General features: G+C 35.2%; 1 protein-coding gene, 1 long non-coding RNA gene and 1 other non-coding gene across 4 annotated transcripts in view; 1 reads left to right on the forward strand and 2 right to left on the reverse strand.

Annotated features, from left to right (window-relative positions):
• The window catches only part of LOC136979075 (dynein regulatory complex subunit 4-like), a 63029-nt gene extending 52814 nt beyond the window's left edge, over positions 1–10215 (reverse strand). For both annotated transcript variants that reach the window (XM_067274981.1, XM_067274979.1), the window contains exon 1: positions 9768–10215. In XM_067274981.1, the coding sequence (XP_067131082.1) occupies positions 9768–9770 (3 nt within the window). In that variant the 5' untranslated portion in view covers positions 9771–10215. The remainder of the gene's footprint in view (positions 1–9767) is intronic.
• A 3037-nt stretch (positions 10216–13252) lies between these two features.
• Positions 13253–13417, forward strand: LOC136979102 (U1 spliceosomal RNA). The gene has a single exon (XR_010881339.1). It is a non-coding gene; the product is annotated as a U1 spliceosomal RNA (small nuclear RNA).
• Positions 13418–14799: 1382 nt separating this feature from the next.
• Positions 14800–16257, reverse strand: LOC136979068 (uncharacterized). The gene is made up of 3 exons (XR_010881337.1): positions 16104–16257; positions 15929–16005; positions 14800–14979 (listed from the first exon to the last, which is right to left on the reverse strand). It is a non-coding gene; the product is annotated as an uncharacterized lncRNA (long non-coding RNA).
• Between the last annotated feature and the right edge of the window lie 1272 nt (positions 16258–17529).

The raw sequence follows: 17529 nt of genomic DNA on the forward strand, positions 1-17529 counted from the left end.
CAGGTTTAAGAAAAAAAAGAAATTTCTTTGGTCATCAAACAGTGAGAACAAAATTTCTGCTGTATAACATCTTTCATTTGTTTTGGCAAATTAAAATTTGCCTTTAACAGTTGGTTACTCATGATGCACAGTAGGTAACTTATAAGGAGTCCCAAATTTTCAATGTAACAACGATTACTATCAAACTTTAAGAAAATTGACAAACTGTTTGAATCAGGATTGGACCTGCTACTGCTAGTTGCAATGCCAGTGCTCACTAAGCTCCACCCCTTTACAAACATTTACCATATTTGGTCATGATAAAAAAAATTGAGCTCTGATTAGTTTTGCCACTTATTAAAAATAAGATTTGTGACTCATACGCATAATTATTGCACATTAAAGATAATATAAATTAAGAAATTTATTAAATTTTGATAGTTTTATGAAATTTTTTCATTTTGTGGAAAATCTCAAATGTATCTAAATTTACAAAAGAATCTATAAGAAAAATTTCCGTTGCTAAATTTCAAAAAAAAGGTGCTAACATAAGCAAAAATTTGTCAAATTTAGCAACTTTTTTGCTAAATTGGCAAATCTAAGCTCGGGTTGAGTGAAATGGACGCAATGCCCATACCAGAGTTAACTCAGGCAAACATGGCGAGTTTTGATTAAAATGTGGTTATTTCACTCCCTCCCTATGCTTATAACTTTTTTGAATAAAATTTACTCACCTTCCATAGATCATTGTCTATCTCCTCATGTAACTTTCTTAGTTGTAAACCAATTAGAAAATTTTCTATCGAACAAAGAAGTCAGTCTGTCCCCTGGAGACATAGTAGTAATGCCCAAATAGCATGTGTTTTAATTGGTCTATTCGTGGAACTACCACACACCCTCCTAGAACTCTGACTCCTATCAAAGTTTATATGAGGATGTCCTGCAAAAGTCCACGAAACATCTGCGCTCAAGGTCAAATAGTTGTAAACACTGAAGACCACAGGTGTCCCATTACAGCTTGTTTTTAAAAGCAATAAAATGACAAATAAAACATCTCTAATGCTATATTTATTAAATAAAAACATTTATTTTAAAGTATTTCATATAGTTTTAATTTTATTACTATAAAATTGCATTGAGGGTGAAATTTATCTTGGATATTATTGCATTCTAATTTTTTCTACTTGGGATATGCATTCACTGGACTTGAATAATCAATAATTAAAAAAAAGGGGGGTTTTGAGTGCATTTTCAAAAATTAAATGGGCATTAAGGAGATCAGTGCTTAGATTTATTGTAATTGCAAAACACAATTTGGTATAATTGCTTTATATTTGGCTTATTCTGTACCAAACTTCTCATAATCGAGAAAAGTCTCACTATTTCAACCGATATCACAGGAGCAAACCGCATCATAGAATAATCCAATGGAGAAAACTGAGTCAGCTTTTCTGCATCATCCATTGTTGGTTCAGACTCTTGCAATACTTCATTAATTATGCATTGTTTTAGAAAAACCTTCATATAAGGAAATTCTTGTATGAAGGCTTTTTCCTAAAACAATGTTCAGTTTTTCCACAGTATCTCATATTTTTTGCACTGGATTAGGTTGCAAGTTGCTCTGACATTTTTCAATGATAGAAATACACTCGTGCAATTGAAGTCCTTGCTTCTACAGTTGCATAATGCTGGGTCCTTAGAAATACCAGAGATCTAAGAACCATTAGTTCTTGGCAAACTGATGCATCTTGCAAAAGAGATGAAGCACTCTCTATACTCATGGTCTTATCTTTGCAAATATGTGATAAAAAGTTCTTCAGCTGGTCCATGTATTCTCCAATGTAAAACATGGAATCCAACCAGGTTCCCCAGCATGTGACAACTAGCTCAGGGGGAACAGGGTGTCCAGTTGAGTCTTTCCATAACTTTCATCTATAAGGTGCCTTTCTTAACACATGCTGCTAACTTGTCAACTCTAGGATAAGTATGTTGAATTTTTTTGGCTACTCTGCTTAATCCATGGGCTAAACATGTCACATGTAGAAATTTAGGAAACATTATGCTCAAATTCTGTCCTGCTTTGACCATATACGCTGCTTGATCTGACAACAGTAAACACACATTGTCGTACTATATGTCATCAGGCCATAGAATCTGCAAAGAGTTAAGCACCAGCTAGTTACTGTAACATTGTTTACTTTTTCAAGTATTTCCATATTCAAGAATTTAGGCGCCTTATATTCATCTTCACGAAGAGCTCCAACTAGAACAGTAGTAATCATATTTTGTTGCTCATTTATGGTTTCATCCACTACCAAGTACATCTGTTCATTTTAAACTCATTTCATAACTTTTCCAGCTTTGTCAGAAACACATCTTCCGTGTAGGACTTTCTCAATGTTGATTCATTGGAAATTGTCCTATACTTGTATTTCTCCAGAAATGATTTAAGTGTTGGGTATGATAGTTTGGAAAATAAAATTCCTGCTTCACACATCGCCTCACAAAATTCAAAATTGAAGTTATTGTTTGGCACAGAATCAATCCAGTTTTTCTGCAATTGTGATATAAATAATTGTTTATGCTTACACTCAGCATTTTCTCACAGTTTTGCATTGTTCTTGTGTTTAGCCGTTTGCATGTGCTGTTGAATTTGAGATTTCCTGTCGCAAACAATATGTGCATTGCAGGCATCACGATGCAGAACCTTCCCATCGGTGCTAAATATTTCAGGCCCTCCAAATTCAGCAATATAGGACCACAAAAGAGATGATTTCAATGATGATACTTTCAGCATTTTCAATATGTATTCAATAATGTAGACCTGACTCAAGTTTATAGCTGCTTTCACAAACTAACAAAATGAAAGTGATCCCACTGTATAGTTTTTAGGAAGAAGGAGAGGTGTAGCCTAGCTAACAAAGTCCAAGGTTAATACCTTCTGGTATTTTTCTGTCAAAGTGTCCAATGGATAGCAACAGGATGTTAATCATTCAATCATGAAACAAACCAATGAGAACCAGTTTGAAAAAGGGGATACAATCCCTGGGGATTTAATAGGGGAGATTGGCTAGGAAAGTTTTTAGGAAATTGGCAAAATATGCCAAATTTAGGGTTTTTATACCAAAATATTCTCAATTATGCATTTTAGGCTTTATTACCAAAATATGCATTTTTAGGTTTTTATAACTCAGCCCTGGATACCCATATCAATGAAATAATTGCAGATTTGGAACTTTTAATGCAACGCCATTGTGCAAAAAAAAAAATATGCAAAAACCTAAAAATCCGGTTCCTACAATTATATATGTACAGAAGCGTACAAAAAATCTTAAAAATAATTCCTGTATTTGAACATGTCTTTATCTTACACTATTTTGTTGAATAATTTGATTGTATAATCTGCCAACATTATTTTGTTGTATTTTTACGTCTTAGAGCTCAGGTGGTGCTCTGAAGTTTTGTGATGTTTTGGTTTCATTTTCTCTCTCTTTTGTGTTATGTAACCTTTTTCTAAAGATTAAAAGAAATACTTTAACAACTTCTGGTTTTTATTTTTAACATATTTAATACAAATCTTAGCACTAATTTTTAAATGTTAAGTTTAAAATATTTCAAAATAAACATAAATTATATTGATTATTATTTTAATTGTGAAATAATTGATTCTGTCATTGTTACCATCAGCATAACTTCTAAATGTACCATTCAAACAAATCCGTCATCATTTGTACCTTTTTGTTTGCCTTGTACTGAACAGGGAGAGATTTCACATTTTTATAACAAATAGATTTTTTTATACTTTCCTATTACCAACAAAGGTCCAATTGATCTCTCAATTAATTTCCAGACAGTCTATTTTCAGACTACCAGATACACTGTAAACAGAGGGGTATAATACCCAAAATGCATATTCTGTTGAATTAAAACTTATTTTTACACCATTTTGCCATTTTTTCTGTATGATAAGTCCATTACAGCAATTTTATGTTCACATTGAAGACATCAATACAACCAGGACAAGAAGCTTTTAAATCAAAAACAGATTTAATAACAATCACAAATTAAGCACTACAATTAAAACCAATATCCAGTAAAAAAACTACAAAACTACATAAAAGCAAACATTTTCAACTGTGTTGAATGATGAACAATGACTATTCAATATGGGTGAAAGTGTTTGCTTTTATATAGTTTTGTAGTTTCTTGCTAGATATTGGTTTTATGTGTAATGCTTATTTATGTATACTCAATTTGACTAGTTTAATAAAATTCCTGATAAACAATTTATGATTCATCTCATTTTGCTAAATTTGTCTTTACTAAGCATTAATGAATCATATAGCACTCATAAGCATATCGCACCCCAGCAAGAAAAGTGACAGAACTCAAAAATGTCGTGGCTATAATTTGGCTATAGGAGGGCGGCGGGCACATCTCTGCGCTGAGAGGGCGCTTTTGTACCATTGACCCACGAGTTGTGCTTGTTACCTTTCATGTCGAGCTGGTGAAACCTTTATAGTTGACAATAAAGTTGTTATGTTGTTAAACGATTAGATTAATTGAGAACATAGATATCCTAGCATGCAACATTAACGTAACAAAGGGTTATGGGCCCAGGAAGAAAATTCCAGCGTTGATGCAACTGGATTGAACGACCAGCCACGGTAAGCCTAAATTTGCTATCTTAGAAACCGAACCTTTATAACGAATAGAATGGCCGAAATAGGACATGGTCAGTTACTGAAGTTTACGGGTAACAATTTCACAAGCTGGAAGTACCGTATAATGGCCATCCTAGAAAGTAGAGATCTGGGAAATCTGTTAATAGACGACCCACCTACGGATCCCGCCGAAGAGGCGAAATGGAAAAAAACGGACTCACAGGCCAGAGGCATTTTAACATGCGCGATGGATGACACACAAGTGGCCCTTATCTTAACGTGTAGAACGGCAAAACAAATTTGGACCCACTTAAGAGAAAGATATGAAGGAGACCTAAGGAAACAAGCGATAGAGGCCAGAAACAATGTGGCGAGATTAGTAATGAATCGTGACGAGACATGGAGAGATTATCTATTAAGAGGAGAAAAACTTCTAGAGAGTGCTAGGATAATGGGAGCTCAAATAGAAGACGACGAATTTATCACCGCACTATTGAAAGGTTTACCGCAAAAGTACAACCTAATAGCCATGCAATTCGACAACTTAAAGGACCCCAAGATCTCTGATGTGAGAAAAATCTTTGAAAGATATGAAGAAAGAAATGGGCCCGAACAGAGGGAAAACCTCGCAGCCTACAGAGCATATCACCCACCGAATTACAAAACTCCAAAAGATAATGCACAAAGAAAATCTCGAACAAGGGAAGTGCTATGCTACATCTGCCGTAAACCAAATCACAAGGCAATTGAATGTTGGTTGAACCCGATTAACAAAGCAAGGAATAGAGACAAACGAGATAACTACTTCGATCTCGATAACCGAAGATCAAATTTCAAAACTTCTAAAATAGCTTGGGAAAACTCAGCTAGAGAGGACGATAACCGACAGAGAAAGGGAAAATCAGCTAACGAGGATAACAACCCACAGAGATTAATGACTTTAAACACAAACGGTGAGCCAGATACATGCTGGATCATAGACAGTGGGGCGACCAGTCACATGACCCCAAATCGCCAATGGTTAGAGAACATGAGTGAAGACAGAAAAACAATCACCATGGCCGATAATAAAGTCATATACTCAGAAGGCATAGGAGTCGCAGAAATAAGAGACGAAAACTCTAATAGATTACTTCTTGAAGACGTACTATACACCCCAGATCTGAGCAACAATTTAATTTCTGTAAACAAACTGGCAAAGGAAGGAATCAAGATAATCTTCGACGCCGAGAATTGTAAAATACTTGACGAAAGAGGAAATGTCATCATGTTGGGCAAGAAGTGGAAAGACCTATACACTGTTAGACTCAGGACCCCTAGCCACGAATACAGTATGAAATCCCACCATAATGACTGGGAGACCTGGCATAAGTGTCTCTGCCATATCAACGGAAATTACATGAACATTTTAGCCAAGAACGAGATGGTACACAAATTCCCACTCGTACCACAATCCAACACACCTGTATGCGATACCTGCATTCGAGCGAAGTTCACCAGGAAGCCCTTTAAGCCAGTGATCACAAAACAATCAAAAAATCCTCTCGATCTCCTACATCTTGACTTAGTTGGACCCTTTAGAGATGAATCAATGGGAGGAGCAAAGTACGTACTCACCATTGTAGACGATTACTCAAGAAAACTTTTCACCAAATTCTTAAGAGCCAAATCCGAAACGACGGAAGAAATCATAGACTTCATAAAAAACGTCGAAAACGCAACTTCGAGAAAGGTCAAACAAATCAGATCTGATAACGGGGGAGAATTCCTTAACGAAAACCTAAGGACATTTTTAAAGGATAAGGGTATTAACCACCAACTGACTAATTACTACTCCCCTGCTCAAAACGGCGTGGCAGAAAAGGCCAACAGAACTCTTATCGAGGGTACCACAGCGCTACTAATAGAAGCGGAACTGCCAAAAAACTTCTGGGCTGAGGCAATGAATTGCTTCACTTATGTACGCAACCGGACACCCACCCAGAACGACATGAAGAGGACCCCCGAGGAATTGTTCTCTGGTAGAAAACCCACTGTAGGACACTTGAAAGTATTCGGCTGTAAAGCATATTATTGGATTCCCAAGATGAAGAGAAGTAAACTTGACTCAAAGGCGGAACTAGGAATCTTTGTGGGATACTCATCCTGTAGGAAAGCCTACCGAATATTCGACCCTACCACTACGACCGTAATCGAGTCACGTGATGTAAAATTTCTAGAAAACCAAAAGGGCAAAGACCTCCAAAAACAAGCGAATCCAACGCAGGACTATACCCTAGTCGTTATAGAGAGACAGGGCACCGATTTAACTTCTACAGCTCAGGACATAGAGGATACAGAAGTCACAAATCCTGATAACGAAATCGAGACAGATTACGACCAAAATGAACTTATAGAGGAAACCCACTCTCCAATTGAAGGGAAAAGACCTAGACCACCTCTAAATTTCTACTATGAACCACCTCTAAGTGACTCCGATGTCGAAGAAGACATACCAGAGGACACAAACGATCCAACATATCAACCCAACAACAGAGTCCTGTTATCAGAAAGCAAAGTCATAATCCCGAACAGTTACGAGGAAGCAATGAACCTACCGAGCAAGGACAAATGGATTGAAGCCATGCAAAAAGAGATGCAATCATTAAAGGCTCACAATGTATGGGAAACTGTAACCCTACCAGAGGGAATAAAACCGTTAAAATGCAAATGGGTATACAACATCAAGCTCGACCCCTTGACCTCATGCACAAAATACAAGGCCAGACTAGTAGCCACGGGATGCTCCCAAAAGTACGGAATTGACTTCCACGAGACGTTCTCACCCGTTATGAAAGCGGATAGTCTTAGAGGACTTTTGATATACGCTGCTATGCACAACTATGACGTCAACCACCTAGACATAGAAACGGCATATCTGTACGGAAGGTTAGACGAAACAATATATATGGAACAACCCAAGGGATACGTAGAAAATACGAAAATCCAAAGGCAAGTATGCAAATTGAATCAAGCCATATATGGATTAAAGCAGAGTGGCCGAATCTGGTATCAAACACTCAACAAATATCTAATAGAGATCGGCGCAAAGAACTTTCAAACTGACAAGTGTGTGTACATCTATAAACTAGGCACTAGAAAAGTTATCCTGGGAATACATGTAGATGATATAATAACTATATCTACTGACAGGAAGATCTTACAAGAACTACTAGAAAAACTACGAAGGAAATTCAAGGTCAAAGAAAGTCCAGACACGAAGAATATTCTAGGCATGGAAATAATAAAAGGAAAAGGAGAGGTAGTAATCAAACAACAAAATTACGTAAAGTGCATACTAGAGAAATACTCAATGCAAGACTGCAAGCCAAGAAGTACCCCACTTGATCCAGACGTTAAACTGGAAAAATATAACGACTCAAAACCGTGCGATCAGAAGTTATATCAAGAAATGCTAGGCTCGTTGATGTTCCTGGCAACGCGCACGAGACCCGATATAGCGTGTGCAGTAACCCTGCTCTCAAAATATACCAAAGATCCAAGAAACATTCACCTGACTGCATTAAAGGGCGTACTCAGATATCTAAACGGAACACAATCGACGGGACTGCGCTTCACACCAGACAGACTAGATGTCAAGGGCCTCTCTGACGCCAGCTGGAGAACCCCCCCAGAAAAGAGTATAACGGGATACGTATACTCGATAGGAAAGAACATATTAAGTTGGACTTCGAAGCAGCAACCCGTTACCCCTCTTTCGACTTGCGACGCCGAACTATACGCTTTAGGAAGCTGCGCCAAAAAAGGGATTTGGATTAAATTCTTTCTGGAAGAACTGTTTGGGAAATTGGGAATAATCCAATTGCTATGTGACAACCAATCTGCGATCTCCATAGCAAAGTCAGGCTACACGAGTAACAACTCAAACCATTTAATTAGACTGGCGTCATATCTAAGTCAACAGATAGAAGGAGGAACATTTCAACTTAAACATATAAAGACCGAAGAAAACGTAGCCGACGCCTTCACAAAACCGTTAAGCCGACCGAAGTTAAATCTGTTCGTCAAAGACAATTTTTTGTATATGTGAACGCCGCACCCAATCCATGGCCAAATTAGGCAGGGAATCTGTCGTGGCTATAATTTGGCTATAGGAGGGCGGCGGGCACATCTCTGCGCTGAGAGGGCGCTTTTGTACCATTGACCCACGAGGTGTGCTTGTTACCTTTCATGTCGAGCTGGTGAAACCTTTATAGTTGACAATAAAGTTGTTATGTTGTTAAACGATTAGATTAATTGAGAACATAGATATCCTAGCATGCAACATTAACGTAACAAAAAAATGGCAATTTTGAGATTATGTCATTGAAAAATATGTATGAAGTGCCCCAATGTTCACAACGAGCATCACATCTCTATCTCGCAAAATAACAAAGTTATTAGAAAAGAAAGAAAAGTGACATAACTCAAAGACCTCATATATATTTAACTGATAACACCTCACATTCGACGAGAGCAGAGCTACAGATCCATAATTACTATACTATAGAATATAATAGAATTTACCGCCATAAATACCAACCTGAAATTTAAAAGCAGCTTATACTATAAGCATCATAGTATTCTTTAAGTAGATTTTTCTGAAATACTGCATTTTTGAGTTGTGTCACCTTTCTTGCCAGGGTGAGATATGCTTCAACAATTGTTTCAGAAAATCATGATATTTTGGTCAATAATGAGATTCTGTAAATTGAGGATGAATCAATCTTACTAATAGATATACAATGGAAGTTCCCATTGTGGAACTTCATTAACTTCTAAAAACTATACTTTCTATCTGTATAAGCCTAGTATCTGACAATAATGACTGATTTCTGTCTTCTGATAGAAAAATAAGTCTGTATATTTGACGTTTTGTTACAACAATGGATGTTTTTAACACTTCGTACATCAGTTGAGGGTGAATTAACAACTTGCGTAATCGTAAAGCTAATTTAACACATGAATATTGGAGATAAAAGTTTAAAAAATACAGTAATAATAAAATTTGATACTTCAAAGAAATGGAACTTAATAAATTTTCTACTAATGTAATTAATAAAGACCCGTAAAATATTAACCTACCATTACGGTACAAAAATATTACAGCAAAATAAAGAAACTCATGGCAGACTGACTTTTGTTTACCCCTCGATCCTTATAGTTGCCATGACAACAACAGATAATTAAGGGTACGTTCGTAAAGTCAAACGAGTTAAACGCGTTAGTAACGAATCGTCCGATAAGTAGTAGTCTCGCTCAGTGCGCATGCTCTGCGGTGATGACGTTTCGAACGAAACTAACGAAGCTCACGAAGGAAAGAGTTTACTTCGTTAAGAAAATGGCGCCCGACGATATCGATGTTTCTAAATCTACTCGAGTGTTTAAATTATGAATTAAAAGATGAAATGATTGAAATAACTGTCCATCCGAAGCAATCTAAGAAAAATATTTCGGATAAGGCTGCACTAGCAACATTCATATTTTCGATTTTAGAAACAGCCATTTAGTTATAAGCGAATCGTTCGAAAAGTCTAACGAAATAAGAATGACGATGACATCATTCTCGATTAACTCGTCTGACTTTACGAACGTACCCTAAAAAAAGAATAAAAAATTTTTAATTAATTGATACATATTCAGTAATATAAAAATATTTTAAACTGTTCTAATCGAATATTTTTTAATAACTAACATCAAATAGATCATTTCACATTTGCCAGTAAGTCTTTTTTACTTTCCCGGCTGTTATAGAGAAAAAGTATGGCGATCCGACAAAAAGTAATCCCCCATTTTTACATTTTTTTGAAACTCTTTCCTCCCTGTGGGCACTAAGAGGGTCTGTTTTAGCAAGCGCATTATGGGTTCAGCCAAGCCTGGTGGTGAGTGACGGGGCTCAACATATCCGAAAAGACTCCCCCTCAAAAATTCCTGGGGATTTTTCGACCCGTCTGGATTCGATCCCGGGTTCCCCAGAGTGGTAGGCTGCTACCTTGAAGGCTCGGCTATCCGGCCGTCCCTGAAAAACGATTGTCGTCCTCTAGTTTTTGTGCGCTCCTTCATGTAACAAGTCCTTAAAATATGAAAATAATCGTACAATATGTATTTACATTTTCGAAAATATAAAGGAAGCGTGCTTCCACAGATTTCATGAACGGCACGCAACTGGTTTTTAGGTGGTCTTTTCACTTTTACTTCCTATAATTTTTTAAATAAAATATGTAGTGTTGTATAACCGGTTGAGAACGATCTTTTCGAGCTGCTACAAGTCTGGTAGATAAATCTTCATTATGCAAACATAAATTTGCCTTTTCTCATAATTTGTTAACGGCTTACCGTGACTCATTATGTATTTCACTACCTAGTTGTTTGTAATTTCACTTTAGTAAGCTTGGAATAGAAAAACTTTTAATGTTGCCAAAAATTTATCTCTGAAAATAATAGCATTAAATCAAAAAACTTTCTAAAAATTATGCCCAAATCTATAATTTATGGACACTTTTTCTGCTTTTTTTTTGGTCAATTTTAAACATATTTTTCTATTTAAAATTAATTAAAACCAATAATTGTACATTATTAAATATGTTTCTTAATTAGAGAAATATAGTTCCTATCTTTATATAATAAATAGTTCTTTAAAAACACGAAAAAATTATTCTGAGTGTACATTTTTGGACATCTTTCATCATCACAATTAATTGTATCAAATTCGTGAAAATCATCCCCTGCCATCAAACAGATGCTATGAAGTACACATGCTGATAATATGTAGAAAAGTAACATTGATGTTTTATTTGCATCAAAATATTTTAACCGTCTAAATCTTCTTTTTAATAATATAAAGCTCCTCTCGATAACAAGTCTGCTGTAACAATAACAATTCCTCAATAACTTCAATGCTGTTAATAACAATTCGAATATACAGCAACCATACTTACTACGTTAAGAAACAATTCTGCTTTTTGACAGCTTATTATATGTATGCATTTGAGCAGTTAGGTGACCATTATTTTTAAATGGTATCATCAATGACACCATAAGTGAGTAGGCAGCATCTCCCACAATGTGATAATCTGATAAGGACGAATCACTAACTTGTAAGTTTCCGGATCACTTCAGAACTTCGAAAAATGCTGGCATCATGGATAGAACCAGGTACCATGGATAGAACCACAATAACAGTCTGTAAAAACTAAGTTATGACTGCAAACTGCCTACAACATTACAGAATAAAAATTCTTCCTGTTTACATATTTTTCCGCTGATTCACTTGAAGCTTTAATACCCATCAATTGTCCCAATTATACCTGGGAAGCCCGCTATATTTTTAAATTTTATTTTAAATAGATGTATTCTTTCAATTTTGGCCGTTTTATAACATCACTTGCCACTTTTACCAATTCAGTACAAACTTTATTCAGGTAGCTATACACAGGGCCGGATTTACCAATCCGGGGGCTCTGGGCACAAATTTGGTGGGGTCCTTTAAGAATAGGCAAATTTGATGATTTAGAAAATTTACACAAAATATTGTACTGTACTTTCAACTAGATTTCAACTAGGAAGTTGTAAATTTCATTTAAAAATAAGGTTATTGTAAACATACATATATTTTATTGTGTAAAACTAATTATTTTAATTTAACTGAAAAATTCCTATGTGAAATTTTTTCCTGAAATTTTCAGATGTTTCATGGGTTTTTTTTTCCTGGGGTTTGGTTTTCTTTGCCCGTGGCCCTCATGATTAGACCACACTAGGCTGTCGCAGTAATAGGAAAAAAAAAAAAAATTATGTTTAAACATAGTTTTGTGGCGGGCCCTGGGAACCGGCCCCAAATGTTCCTATGTAAATCCGGCCCTGCTCTCCACCTCAAATTAGTACTGTGGTGTCTTCCCCTGTACATCACACTTTTTCGTTAGCAATAGAGTCGTGCCTGTCATCTATCTAACTCCTTTCAGGGGAAAATATTTGAATTGAAATAACGTAACTTCCGGTTTGTATCGGAAGTTCGTATATAGTTAATCGAAACCACCTGAATCCAATCTTTCCATATCTGGTATCATATTTCATCTATCTAATACCTTTCTTGATATTAAGGAACGACAGACGGCAGAAGAACAGATAGAAGACAGCGAGAATTTATGTCCACAATTTTTCTAAATTGCAGCCCAACTAGCAGATACGTCCGGCGTTGTCCGGCCAAAAAGTAAAAAGGATAGGCTTAAACATTAAAATTTTAACTATATTAAGAGTTCGATTGCACCAGTATAAAAACAGTGCATATATATATATATATATATATATATATATATATATATATATTCTGCTACTAGATGGCGCTAATAGTTAAAGTAGTCACGATGTGAATCGAAACGATAAAAACGGACGGTGCTAAATGTTTATCGTCCTTTTTCTATAAAATTTTATGGAGAAAGTAGGTTAAAGACCAAATCTTCCAACAATATTTAAATAGCTGATTAATTTACAGAAGACGACGTGCATATTTAGTAAAACACCAACGACAAGAGCGAAGAATTTTAGATGAGGAGGGAAGAGAAAGGAGGTGAAACATACTTACCTGGCGCCGGGGTTAGCTGTGGTCACGCTGGCGGCTCCCCCAGGGTGAGGCTTGACCATTGCACTTAGGTCTAGCTGACCCCTGCCACTACCCTAAACTGGGGCAGATGGGGCGTGTAATTTGTGGTAACTGGGGACTGCGTTCGCGCTCTCCCCTTTTAAGTAATCAAAAATAGTGATGTTAATATGGTATAAATGAGAAATTCCGTGCTTTTTTGTATCCGCAAAAATGCTTCGTTTTAATATGTCATGTGATCATAGTTTAACCAATAGGAATGAGAATGTTTATTGCAGGTTTGCAAGCTTAAGATTACTGTTAATTGCGGATGTGCGATAAAAAGAATTATTAAATACAACAGCATTTATTGTAGATACTGTTGATTATAAAATTATAGATTATGTTTAATTAACGTCAAATTTGAATAAAAATAAAAGAAACTAGTGATTTCTCAATTAAATATATTTTCAGGTTTGTCCATTGTACCTGGTAGATGGATTGGTCATAGTTCACAAAGGCTGTGGGCCCCTCGTTCACCAGATCTGACTCCCTTAGATTTCTTTGCGTGGGAGTTTATCAAGTCGCAGGTGCACCAGGTGAAGATTAACAGCATACCGCAGTTGAAACAACGAATTACAGATGCAGTGGTGAAAAAATTTCACCAGCTATGTTGAACAGCGTGTTTCAGTCTGTGGAAGACCGCTGGCAGCTGTGCCTAGACTTGGAGGGCAATCACATAGAGATGTACTGATTTGTGGTCCTAAGGTGATACATGTTGCAGTGTATATGGTAAATGTTTAATAAATTTGCGTTTTCACAGAAATGTATAGAGACTTTATGTTCACCCTGTATATATATATATATATATACAGTAAAGCATCGATTATCCGACCCCCGATTAACCGACTTATCGGTTAACCGACCGCGTCGGCAAATTCAAATGTCCGCTAGTGATGTGGCGCTACAATATTTGGTTATATCTTGGCTACTTTAATATTATTTTTGTTAAATTTTTGCATGTTTTAGCTGGCAACACTGGCTCGACCATGAAAGGGAGGCTAGTATTTAAACCAGGCCTAATACACTATACTAATAATGCATTTTTTCATACTTTTTCGGTTATCCGACCAACCCCAGTCCCCAATTAAGTCGGATAATCGATGCTCTACTGTATATACTTTAATTTGTAATGTGGTATAGGTGAAAATAAAATTACGTACGAAACTCTTAAATAATAACAATGCTTTATTTTGAAAATGCCAAAACTATCATTACTTTTTAATAATTTTTAAAATTGCTTTAACGAAAAGTCTGGTTGCAGTTAAAATAATCTTTTAAAATACAGGTAATTTCAAAAGCAGTTTACTTATACAGCCAATTAAATCAGAAAAATCTTCAGAAAGCTGTCCCAAAAGTTTAGGAATCAAATCAAGATTAAATCCATCAAGGAATTCAAACAGAGAATCTTATTGAAAGTATTGCAATCAAATATTTGAGCATCAATGGCAAAATAGCTTGTCGTGACGCAATTAACAAATCTTTTAGGTTAATATTTCCGAAAATGTTTTCTAATTCATCTGATATTACATGTTCCATGCAATAGATAACAGAGTGAAAAGTCGTCTTATCATTCAGAGATAGATTGATAACGAACTCGATAACATCAGTTGTATCGTTGATATCTGTTACGTTTTTGAAACAGCTCGAAAAATTAAGTCCCGACTAAATTGAGAAATAAATATGTATATATAAAGCTTTTTCCAATATTAAGTAATAATTTCAACATTATAAAAATTCTAATGTACAAAGTATACAAAGTTCTGTTAATTATGTTTTAAGTTTGAAAATTTAATATTTGACCAATAATTCGACATCTGGTTTGGTTTATTTTGGTTACGGCAACCCAACACATGCCGAGGGAAATGCTTCTCGGGAGATTTTTTTAGTAGGAACTGCCCATGTTCAATTGTTACTAACGTGAAGAAAACCCGAAAAACTCTACATGGATGGCCAAAATTTCAAAAATATTAGGCCTTAGCCCATCCGGATGGCCAAGGCATCAACCCACTTCTCTGAGATTAAACTCGGCCGATAAAACCTCAAATATTTTTCATGAGCCGTCTATCCCGGATTAGGCCATTGTGGACGTTATTCAATTCAAGATGGGTATTAAAACATAAAATTCCTTCTTAGTGTCCACAGGCTTCGAGAGATATGGATGAAAGAAATATATATAATTATATTTCATAGTATTTAATCACGATCGTAAACTGCCATTTTAGGGAATTTTAAAGATTTTAAAAGATCCCATAAAAAATGAATAATATCTGTTTGTTTAAAAAGTTGGTTTCTTAAATATATTTTATTACTCAGAATTTATATGGATATGCAACAGCTAAAATAGATAAAACAAATAAAATTTCATTTTTTATATAATAATTCGATATAAAATAAATAATTTATTTATTACATCATTTAAAAATAAAAAATTTAAATTACATTAATTTAAATTTTTTATTAATTTAATTTAATAAATTATTAATAATTTAATTTTTTTAATTAAAAAGATTTAAAAAGCGAATGTTATTTCTGCATCAACAGAAAAATATCAAATAAATTGAATAATTAAAATCTAAATAAAATCTTGAACATAGATTATTTCACTTACAACGTCAAACTGTGGGCGAGAATTAAATAGAGGAAAATCCCGATTAGCTATGCTACTACTACTGGTTACAGAAAACACTGCTAAAAAATGAATATTTAAAAAATAACTTTAATAGTTAAATAATATGAATTTCTAAAAGGTATTATAGAAAATCCATTCATCTAATATTAAAACGTACCAAAAATGACGATGACACCGTAAAATTTCATTTTCACTTCTATGTTTCTTATCGCCCGAATGTCTGTTTCCTCTCAATCTACCTATTTATATGAATTAATTCGTTTGCGAAAGCTTTCCAACGCCAGTACCCAACAGGTGTTAATTTAGCTTGATGCATCATGATGAGTAAAGCTGCAAATAGGTAAATAGGTTGTAATTTTTAAAATATGTATTAGTTATACTAAGGCATACTAATCTAAAATATTGACGGCCGAGTGGTCAAGATGACAGCCTACCGCTTTGGGGGACTCGCAATCGAATCCGGACGGGTCGAAAAATACCTAGAAATGTTTCGGGAAGTTGTCCGGATATGTCGAGCTCCCATCCCTCATCACACGGCCGGCCGAACTCATAATGGACTTGCTAAAAAGGTCCTCATAGTGCCCACAGGGCAGAGAGGAAAAAAATCCAACTTTACCAATCCACCACTCACTTAAAGTCCGAGCAGCACCAAGCAAATGTAGCTATTCTTTAACTCTTTAAAACTATACAAAGTACAACCAGCTCACATGCACCCCTACAAAAACCCGAGCTGGCCATACGCTGCTAGTAATAAAGCACCAGTAATATATAAAGAAATGCTATAATAATATTGCAGTCATTCCCATAAATTTTGGGATGACTGGGGAGAAAAATAGACGACGGGTTCATTATTACTAGGGTTTCTTAAACGGGATCCTGGCTGTTTTTTAACCGGGGAATATCCTGGGAAATCCCGCAAATTTCTTTTCTTAAGAAGCCTGCAAGTGTGAAGTTTTTCTTCACAAACCTGATTATTAAAACCAAACGAACTGCCGAATTATCGGGCTATAAGTTTGATACCGCTTTAAAGCAGTCGAGGTAGACAAATCAAGAATACTTGAGAGCAAAATAGTACTGTAACGCCTTTCGAAAACGAACTAGAAATCTTCGACGCTACGGGTGAAAAAAACACGTAACATTTGTCTTCTCTTAAATGCATTAAAGACGATTCTACTCACATTTATTGAATTGGAAAGGGCATTTTCAGTAGCGGAACTTTTCATTATTAAAATAATAACCGGATTGAGTGATCGGAGTATTGATCATCTTTGGTTTTCAAAATCTTATAAAAATCTACAATAATATTTTGTATTATGTTTTATTTTAATCATGAAAATTACCAAGTTAGAAGTTTGATCTAAGTTCATTTTTTCTTTAAATTTTCAACTCAGTTTAGATATTTTTTTAAAGTAGTTTCCAACAAACTTTAATAAATTTTTTCTTTGTGAAAATTTCTACGTAATTCAAAGGTAATTTTAATGTACATTAATATTTTACACCGCATTACTAATATTATGATTTTGGAGGTTGCAGAATGTATTAAATTACTTTTAAAAATGAAAAATAATTATATCATTTGATTC

This window comes from Centruroides vittatus, unplaced genomic scaffold (assembly GCF_030686945.1).
Source record: "Centruroides vittatus isolate TY-2023 unplaced genomic scaffold, ASM3068694v2 contig_577, whole genome shotgun sequence".
NCBI lineage: Eukaryota > Metazoa > Arthropoda > Arachnida > Scorpiones > Buthidae > Centruroides > Centruroides vittatus.